This window comes from Silene latifolia, chromosome 10 (assembly GCF_048544455.1).
Source record: "Silene latifolia isolate original U9 population chromosome 10, ASM4854445v1, whole genome shotgun sequence".
Lineage (NCBI taxonomy): Eukaryota > Viridiplantae > Streptophyta > Magnoliopsida > Caryophyllales > Caryophyllaceae > Silene > Silene latifolia.
In genome coordinates, this window is record NC_133535.1 from 48,876,141 (window position 1) to 48,886,692 (window position 10,552).

Here is a 10,552-nt window from a genome sequence, read left to right on the forward strand (position 1 = left end):
AAAGGACTTGTTTTGCTCAAACCCACAATCCCGCTATTTTATGGGGCTACAGTCACATATTTTGCTCCATAAAATCTTTCTCATAAGGAAGAAATACATCCCAAAAATACACGCAAACAATAGAAAAGAATGTAAGGATGGACTATAGTGCTGTATATGCAACTATTTGCTATGTGTAAGGTAATTTTGACGTACATATGGGAGAAATATACTTGAGAACGAATGAGAGAATAAGAATAAGAATCAAACATATAGGGATTAAGCTTGACATATATACTCCGTACTTTGATTGTTTGTTTTTGTTGGTTTACGTGATAGTTTGTGTTTTTTCTATCTCCACGGCATTATTATTTGAATTGCCACAAATGTTTCTCTTATACACTGCTTAAGAACGGTAGCACATATCTTCTTCTCATAGGGGATCCATTATTTATGACCTCTCAGAAATGACCATAAAAGTGAAACACCTACAAATAAATGAAAGGAAAAAATAAATGAATATGATGATTGTTGAATAAAAAGGAAGTAAGCACGTAGACCATAACAGTAGTATGGACAAAGTAATTAAAATATCGTAAAAGCATGATCGAAACGTAGAATAAGGTTGGTCTCATAAGAGAGTAGCCCTAAGCTTCTAACATGTGAGAAGGGAGGAAAACACGACAAAGAAGTAAAAAGAATGATACTGAGTAACATCAAAGCCAACGGTGAAGATCAAAAGATTTACCAATTAGGTAGCAATTATAAAACACTGGATGTATAAATTTACGTCCTCGTAAACATTAGTTCATTACATGGTATATCTGCAACAGAAAAAAAACAAAGAAACAAAGGGAAAATTAGTAAAGCAAACGTGAAAATAAAGCCGAAGTGCGCAGGGATGATTTATTGAATTAGAAGACGATATATATATACACATTAGTTTGTTAGTGTTTTAATTATACATGACATCTATTAGTATTAAGTTTATAATTTCTTATCAATTTATTTATTATATATTATATAAGAGCATTAGATTAGAAGTTGGAGTTTCAATTTAGTTGTATGTCTAAAATACTTATAAGACTATTTGAAACTATATCTTTTGTTAAATTTTTATATTTATTTTAAATTTTAGAAGCTCAAAAAAGTTGGAGACTCTATAATCGCTCGAAAAAAGCTTCCTTTAATAATATAGATAGATATATAGATAGATAGATAGATATTGATTGATTTACTAAGATCACCAAAACTTAGAGAGACCGTCTCTTAGTAAATTAGTGAGAGATGTCCTAATTAATGCTTATTGAATACAAATAATACCATTTACTAAGATATCCTAGTGGATAAATTTTCTCGATCTCATTTTTTTACTCTACTTTTCATTTGATTTCGAAAGACAAACTAGTTAAGATAAAACAAATGGAAACCAAGAGAATGCTATCTCGACTTCACTATTTTGTTACTTTTCTTCTCGTCTTAACCAGTTATCTAAAACAGTTGAATATACAGAAATGAGGATTCAAACTCCAACCTAGTATGTAGCTAACTCCCTCTTAAGTATTGAGAGGTTTAAGACTGATTTTTTTTGTAATTGGAATCTGACAATCTCATACGGAGTATAACACTTGTACAACATGATGCCTTTCTATTATAGGAGTAATTTATTACAAAACCTTCTTGACCAACACATCACCTGAACCGAGATCCTTGTTTGAATAAGCTTGAATCTTATTCAGTTGCTGTAAAAAAAAATCGATATTTGTTCTAGATGTTCTATGACTTATAATACTAATAAAATCGATCTTGTAGTAAAATATCGTCATCTAGGATGAAAGGCCAAGGGTACCAACTCGGACAAGGGAGTTCGGGCAGGGGTAACCGCTGGCGAGCTTCGACAAAGAGGACAAGTAGGGTTCATTTTGAGCCACTGATCAATGCACTTAACATGAAAACAATGGTTACATTCAGGCATGCACCTTACAATCTCTTTAGGCTTATACTCTGCTAAACATATGGAACACGGGCCGTTATTGGGTTTCGGCAGCCTCTTACTTTCTCCCAATACAACTTCAGGATAACTCACTTCTTTTTTAGGCTGCTTTTCCCAGCACACTTTTACCAGCATTGGGCCTGGAAGTCTGTTGACTACTGGCCGGTGTGGTCCACCCCCAATGCCGGCAGCAACTTCGTCTGTGTCGGTATCTTCATCATCATCATCATCATCATCATCATCATCATCATCATTGTTTGGGCCGCCTGCTTTGACACGTATGCAGGCGTAGGAGACAAGCATTATGGTTGAGATTAGGACTAGGATGCTAATTGCAATAGCAATGCCATAACCAAGTCCCACATTGTTAGTACTAGTACTAGTAGTAGAAAAGGTTGATGAGATTGGTGAGATTGGGCTTGTTGTGGACATGAACTAAGTCGAGTTAATGATTTAACCTGATCTGAACTCGAACTGAATGAGAAATTTGTCACATTTGAAATGGAAAGTAGTTAGTATAGTGGTGATGGTGAAAGAGAGGAAAAGAACATGTGAAAGGGGAAGATGCAATTTAAGGCGTAAGGGGGGCAGGCAGGTGGAGTTGGTGCTTAAGGAACGCCGGGCTCCACGCATGATTAATTAAGAGATACCCTTCCTTCCATGTTGTTAACATTGGAGTTGGTGTTCCATTTCATACAAACTTTAATGCTTCTTTCCTTGATCTACGTACCTTCTTATGTCATCCACATTCTTAATTTATGTAAAAATAACAACTTTCACTCTAGTTATCAGGTCTTGCCAATCCGGCAAAGACGGAGGATCTTTGGTCAATAGTTTACACTTTCTTTATTTTCCATTCATAAAATAAAATAATTGTAAATTATTCGCTGAAAAAGAGGGCTAGATTGTATCACCATCCATTAGTTTTTAAAACATGGCTTTTCAGCATTTTTAAGTTTAACTAGCATTCAAGTCTGGATCGATATAGGGTTTTGAGATTCAACAGAACTGATGGGGCATATTCTGCACCCGCTGACCGAGTCAACATATTGAGCAAGGTCAAAGCTAAAAAGACAGCAAATCAACATATTAATGACTTAAACCGACAAAGCCTGTCGACTGCTGTCACTGATCTCGGCTCGGCAAACTAGCCGGCCGAGAGGCATATCCGCGTACTCACATCCAGGTCCCCTCGGCATGGAGTCAACCAGGCTGCCCGACCGACTGCCATGGGTCCCTCGGCCGAGGGTAAAACAGTCTTTTCACCGCTTCCACTTGGCCACTTGGCCACTACGTGACAAAAGGTGAAAGTCTATAAATACTCATCATCTCTCATTGAGAAACTAACTGGAAATCTGGTATAAACTCCCTTATCTCTCTACAATATACTTTGCCAAGTTAACATACAACTTATCTCTCTAAGTTTACTGACTTGAGCGTCGGAGTGAGTACGTTCGGCCCCAAGCCGAGCCCTCAGTTTGTTCATCTTTACAGGAGAGAGTGAAAGGAAGAGACGAGCAACGACATCATTCTACAAGCTTAAGTGGTCATAATCCTGCTCCGAAATTACACCCGGAACAATTGGCGCCGTCTGTGGGGATGGATTTATTAGGACCATTTCCGACGGCCTCCGGAGGAAGGAAGTACCTGATCGTCGCCGTTGACTACTTCACCAAATGGGTCGAGGCTGTCGCGGTACCTGCCAAGACCACGGCGGCCGTAAGAAAAGTGATTTAGGAGAACATCATAACTCGTTTTGGGTTGCCCCAAGTCATTGTATTTGACCACGGCCGAGAGTTTTGGAGCGACATGGTGATGAATTGGTTGGAAGAGCTCGGTATCAAATTCGCATACTCCTCCGTCTGCCACCCTCAGAGCAACGGGCGGGCGAGGCGGCTAATAAAACAATATCGAACGGGTTGAAAAAGAAGGTTGAAGATCTAAAGGGAAGATGGGGTGATGAACTACCGGCGTCTGTGGTCCCTTCGAACCACGGAGAAAGAAGCAACAGTGCATCCATTCCACCTAGTCTATGGGTCTGAGGCCGTCCTGCCAATTGAAGCAGCGGTGCCAACATTCAGAACGCAAACCTTTAACCCAGCCGAAAATGAAGAAGGCCTGAGAGCCTCCCTAGACCTGGTCGAAGAAAGTCGAGATACGGCACGACTCAACTTGGCAGTATATCAAAACCGAATGAGAAGAGCATACAACCGTAGGGTCCACAAAAGGGACTTAAGAGTAGGAGATCTAGTCCTGAGAAAGTCGGCCGCGACCAACAAAGGAAACATCCATGGTAAAATGACGGCCAACTGGGAGCGACCCTACAGGGTGGTTGAAGAAATGAGGCCGAGGACATACCGGCTGACAGACATGGAGGGTGTGCCTCTAATGAACCACTGGAACACAAACAACCTTAGGAAGTATTTCGTATAGCGACGGAGGTGTCCGAGACCGTTGTGGGCACCCCAACGCGTGACTATATCTTATGAAGAGTGATCCAAGTTTTCCATCGAAATGCTTGTCCCCTCCGTAGTCGTACCAAAGTAGACGCCACGGCCAAAGCCGAGCAGTCACTAGTAGACGCCACGGCCGAAGCCGGGCAGTCACTACAAATGCAGTTGATACTCGCGAAAGCGACCAACATGCTTAAGAACGTATAAGTACAGTTGAGAACGCAAATCTGATCGCCCCGGCCAATCCGGGAGTGGCAGAGGAAGCGATCAATATGTCTATAGATACGAATGCAGTCGAGCCGTAACCTCGATTGCCTCGGCCAAAGCCGGGAGTGACGGGGGCACGACCGATATGCTAACATGTTTACAACAGCAGTTGGGAAGCGCAAATCTGACCGCCTCGGCCAAAGCCGGGAGTGGAGGAGGAAGCGACCGACATGCCAACATGTTGCTGAGCAAATTGGGGAACGTAAACCCTGCTGCCTCGGCCTGTTCAGGTGCAGCAGAGGGCACGACCAATATGCTAAAAACGTTTAAGTACAGTTGAGATACGCAATCTAACTGCCTCGGCCAAGCCGAAGGTAAAACGAAAAAAACGCTCAATATGTTTAAAAACGTAAGAAGACAACCGAGTGGAGGATGGGATCAAAGCCTCGGCCAAGCCGAAGGCAAATAAACAAACTTCATTAAAAATGTTTACAAGTGAGGCAAAACAAAGTCGACGGCCGTCCCTATAGGGATAGCCTAAGCACAACCTACCAAAGTTTAACAAAAAAAGAAGGAACAACAAAAATTACAACATTTCAGACATGAAGCGCCAAAAGGATGGCAGGAAGGAAAGGCTCAAATAGTTGGCCCCCGAACAGCTGAAGCTGTCCGAAGGGCCGGGTGAATCTGGTGACGACCGCCCGTCTCCCTATGCTTGTTGCTGCTCGCCATCGGCAGCAGTAGCAGCATCACCAACGGTGGGCGGCCCAGAGGACGACTTGGCAGCTTCACTTGCCTTTGCCCTCTCAGCCTCCTCTCTAGCCTCCTTCACCTTAGCATCATGGGCCGCCTTGGCCGCAGCTTCCTGAGCAGCCTTCGCCGCCTTCGCCTCGGCTGCGGCCTTGGCCTCCGCAGCAGCCGCCTTCTCATCCAGAAGCCTGTCAAAATCTTGCCACGGGAAGGTGCCTTCAGGAAGGAGCTCCTTAATCGCATCCCTGGTAGCATCTTCAGCTTGGTCTCGGTACCGGGCACACATGTCAGGGATGATGACGGTTTTCAGCATCTCAATATCCTTCTCCCTCTGAGCAAGGATAGCCTTTGTGCCCTTATGCTCCTTCGCCTCGGCCAAATGCAGGGACTTCCATCTTTCCCTCTGCTCAACCATGGCCTTATAACCACCCTCAAGCTTGTTTCTCTCCTCCCGCAGCTTAGCGGCATCAGCCAACGCAGACTCAACCTTAGCTTTCTCGGCCAGGACCACCTTCTCAGCGTCCTCCTTAAGCTTTCGCTCAGCGAGGAAGTCCTTCATGGTGGCCAGGAAGTCCTTCTTCGTCTTCTCGGCCTCCGACTTAGAAGCGGCAAGCTCAAGCCTAAGCCGTTCGAGGGCAGGGGCAGATTGAGCCACGAGCTTTTCTTGCTCGAGAAGATGAGTGCCGGTAACTTCAGCCCACTTCACTAGCCTTTTGGCCAACCTTATGCCATCCGCCCTGAGCTGAACGAAGGAAACCTTCTCGGATGAGGAGTCGGCGGCGACATTTTTGTCGCCCGTCTGCACAGGCTGCTTCTCCAATTGCCGTTCGGTGAGAACAACAGCTGGCGACGGCTGATCTATAAAAAACCCAGACAAAGCGTCCATGTCAACATTCATCGACATATCGAAAGCTTTGTCATCGGGAATGCATAAGGAACCGCTAAATCCGAGCCATGGGTTAGATCCGTACCCGATCCTGGCCTTCTTGGATTGAGGACCGGTGACCCCTCCTCTTTCCCTCGCCTCGAATAAAGCAGCGAGCGAGCGTTTGTCTCTTTCCTCTTGTTTGAAGGAGGAGGACCCTCCAGAACGGTGACGTCCTCGTCAACATTGACGACCACCTTATCCTTTTGGACTGCGGGGATTGGAGATCGAGTTGGAGTTGACGTCGTAGCCGCCGTAAACGTTGTTTTTGGTCTCCGGCGCGGCACATTACCGCCAATCTCTGCTTGAGTCGCCCCCACATCCGTTGCCTTCAACGCCTGCTCCATGAGTTCGTGCGGGGCCAGTCTGCGATCACGCGGCGCGGCCTTAGGGGGCAGCTCAACAACTCTCCCGTCCTGGTCAAGTCCCAACTTGTTTAGGATGGAGACAGAGAGATCCCGGCCAAATCGATCTGCAAGAAACAAAGCCAACAGTTAAGCAAAAGAAGCAAACCAAGGCTCAAATACAGAAGCATAAAAGCAAAGGAGGGCCTCATACCGACCCCACTCACCCTGGCTGAGGGCCGATATGAGGCCGACGTGGCAAAGCGGGTCGTCTTGAAGGACGATCTGCGTTGGAGGCATCCATCCCTTCGGCGTGCCATTCTTCTCAGCCTCAAACATGCCCATTGCCCGCACTTCGTCGTCTTTAAGATAGACCTTCTTGGCGTCCATCTTAATCTTATTACGGGAGACATATCTTTCATGCTCCCCCTGACTCTCACACTGCAAATTGACGCGGCGCTGGAAGGACCGGGGCAGTGGGTAGTCCTCCGGAACCTCGACATATACCCACCGCCCCTTCCAGTCTTTGCAGGATGTCAGCTTGGAAACGGTAACATAACCTGGCTCGGTCTGCACGTTGTACCACCCCGTGCCGCCTAGGGTAGACTGCCGAAGATGGTGGAGCCGGCGGAAAAGGTTCACCGTTGGGGCCTCCCCTTTAAAAAGACAAAACCATACGAAGCCAATAATCGTCCTAATGGCCAACGGATGCAGTTGTGCCACGGCGACATTCATGGCTTTGATTATGGCCGCGACGTGTTCATTAAGAGGAAATCGGAGCCCATACTCCAGATGCCTAATATACACGCCGATCTGACCTTCGGGAGGGCAACAGATCGCCTGATCACCCTCGGGGACAATAATTCTATACCCCCTGCCGAAGGAGTAATGGTCTTCAAAAAGTTCAGGCCCGGAGACACTAGCGAACTTGTTCGTCCAAACACGATCGGGTTTAATCGACCGAGCGAGCTTCGCCGTGCCACAAGAAATGCGGCCTCTCGCATCGAATGGGTCTTTTCCTCCTCCTCATCATCAAAATCCTCCAAAAATTTCTCATCAATTTCAGGAGAAGGCGACAAGCGACCGGAACCCTACCGGGGTGACAACCGATGGCTCTGTTCATCGGGGATGCGGGTTCGCCCCCGGAGTTGAGGTACTAGGCAGAGCATCAGCAGCAGACATGGTGGCAACAATTAATTAACAAATAAAAGTTGGGGGAAGAATTTGTTTGTTTACCTTGAAAGAAAGTGTTACGCCGAGTAACGCTTCGAAAATTAGAAAGAGTAACTCTTCGAAAACTAGAGAGATGAATTTTTTTTTTGAAGAAAAAGAAGTTTGCAGGTCAAAATGAGGGGCATACTGCTCTATTTATAGAGCAAAGCCCATTCAGTGGACCAATCAGAGCAAAGCCCATGAAGCATCCATGAATCAGCACCAGGCCACGTGTCAAGCATGCAGCCACGAAATGTCAATCGACATACAGTGACAAATCTTCTTCGACACGCTCCTTGGTATCTACTTGCTAACGGCCAGCTGATCAACCAAGCTTGGCAGCACCGGCCGGGGGCAATCAAAAGCACACGGCACTCCCAACCTTGGTCTCGGCCAGCGCCATTTCCTTTTTTCCACATTCGATGTCCATTACACAACAATGTGGAGGGGGGATATGGTACGGCCTGAACAGGACCAAGCCGAGGAAGAAGTTCGACATACGCAGAATACGCTCAACACGCATCGAAGGTCCATACCACGGCATAGACTACGCTGGGGGCAAATTGATGGGGCATATTCTGCACCCGCTGACCGAGTCAACATATTGAGCAAGGTCAAAGCTAAAAAGACAGCAAGTCAACATATTAACGACCCTAAAGATAAAGCCTGTCGGCCTGTCACTTGGGTCTCGGCTCGGCAACTAGCCGGCCGAGAGGCATATCCGCGTACTCACATCCAGTCCCCTCGGCATGGAGTCAACCAGGCCTGCCGGCCTGCCATGGGTCCCTCGGCCGAGGGTAAAACAGTCTTTTCACCTGCTACGCCACTTGGCCACTTGGCCACTACGTGACAAAAGGTGAAAGTCTATAAATACTCATCATCTCTCATTGAGAAACTAACTGGAAATCTGGTATAAACTCCCTTATCTCTCTACAATATTCTTTGCCAAGTTAACATACAACTTATCTCTATAAGTTTACTGACTTGAGCGTCGGAGTGAGTACGTTCGGCCCCAAGCCGAGCCCTCAGTTTGTTCATCTTTACAGGAGAGAGTGAAAGGAAGAGACGAGCAACGACATCATTCTACAAGCTTAAGTTGTAACACCCCCTCATACCAAGGTACCTTACCAAGACTACCCCAGCATGAAAGGTTGTTACCATCTCGGTTGCCCGAGGTTAGTATATATCAAAAACAACAGTCCAAACACATTTATTAATGTACGGTAGTTATAAAAGTTACATAGTCTCCAAAATCTAATAAACGAATTATCCAAAAAGGCAACAACTACCAAAACAATAACTAAGGCTCGTGATGGTGTCATCTAATCCAGCGTGGTGACTCTCCCATGACTGCCCCAAGCTCAATAAATGTATCACTTGTTACAATCTGCTCACCATCCCCGAATGGATCACCGCAGGTTTTACAAAACAACAACATGGGGTCAGTACTACTCAATCAATATAAGACAACAAACATTACCACCAGCTGATTATCGATCTCACACAGTAACCGACTACACACCGAAGTGTGTAGCCCTGCCAGATTACCCATCGCAACAGGTAATCCTTGCCGCCAGTGGGTGACCGCAGCCCATCCCCACCTAGTCCAGCTCATCAACGAGCGACTAACAATCCCTGTCCCTTAATGTGCACATCCCCTCCCGTGGCGGGTTCCACGGAGGGCGAACTAGGGTGTGAAGCCACTCCCGCAAGTGACTCCACCACAATCACAATCACATGGCATCACAACCATCTCAATCCCCTCACACTAACATCGTCACAACAATCTCCATATTCCGATGATCAACAGATAACAGTAATTACAACAAACATGTCTTACAAAGAACAGTAAACTGAGTAGGGAAACCCTACCTTTTCGCAATCCGATATGCTCTAATCAATCATACAATATGCATAGCAATTACCACATCGTCACCTACAACAATTATAATCAACAATCAACACACATATAATGACCAAACCCTAAACCCCCAAATTAACCCAAAACAATAATTAGGGCAAAACCCTAAAAGACAACTTAATGAGACTCATGAAATCAGAGACTTACCGACATAATCGACGCAAGGCAAGATTCGTTAAACTCACGAACAATCCACGCAAATGAGAGGGAGATTTGGAGAGGATTAGAGTTACGTTGTGTAGTTTAGGTTTTGTAAAATGTTTTAGAAACTGTAAAATGCGTCTCAATATAACTCTAACCCTTTCTAAATCAACCGCGGAAAATATTACCCGTCAGACTGGATACTCGGTCGAGTATAGAGTATACTCGGCCGAGTATCCTCTACTCGGTCGACTATTACCCATACTCGGCCGAGTATTCCTGGGCAGCAGCCAAACAGAATACCCAACACACTCTACTCGACCGAGTAGGCCATACTCGGTCGAGTACCAGCCTATAAAATCCGTAGTGTTACAATCTTCCCCCCTTAAAAAGAACTTCGTCCCCGAAGTTCCAACCCAACCTATAAAACATGAACACCTAACACCAGCTCCACTAACCACGCTTACTAGATAACATATCCTCTCGATATTGACTCCATAATATTATCAAATAAACACAATATAACGTTGTCAACCTTGTCTCACTTCCATAACACTCACTAGCAACTCAATACCAAGACAATCAACAAACAAGATCAACCATCGAAACGGAATGTTACATTCTACC

At 45.5% G+C, this 10,552-nt stretch overlaps 1 protein-coding gene across 1 annotated transcript; it reads right to left on the reverse strand.

Annotated features, from left to right (window-relative positions):
* Window positions 1–1,368: 1,368 nt before the first annotated feature.
* LOC141608979 (uncharacterized) lies at window positions 1,369–2,675 on the reverse strand. The gene has a single exon (XM_074428268.1). The coding sequence runs from the start codon at window positions 2,402–2,404 to the stop codon at window positions 1,802–1,804; it is 603 nt and encodes a 200-aa protein (XP_074284369.1). The 5' UTR covers window positions 2,405–2,675; the 3' UTR covers window positions 1,369–1,801.
* Between the last annotated feature and the right edge of the window lie 7,877 nt (window positions 2,676–10,552).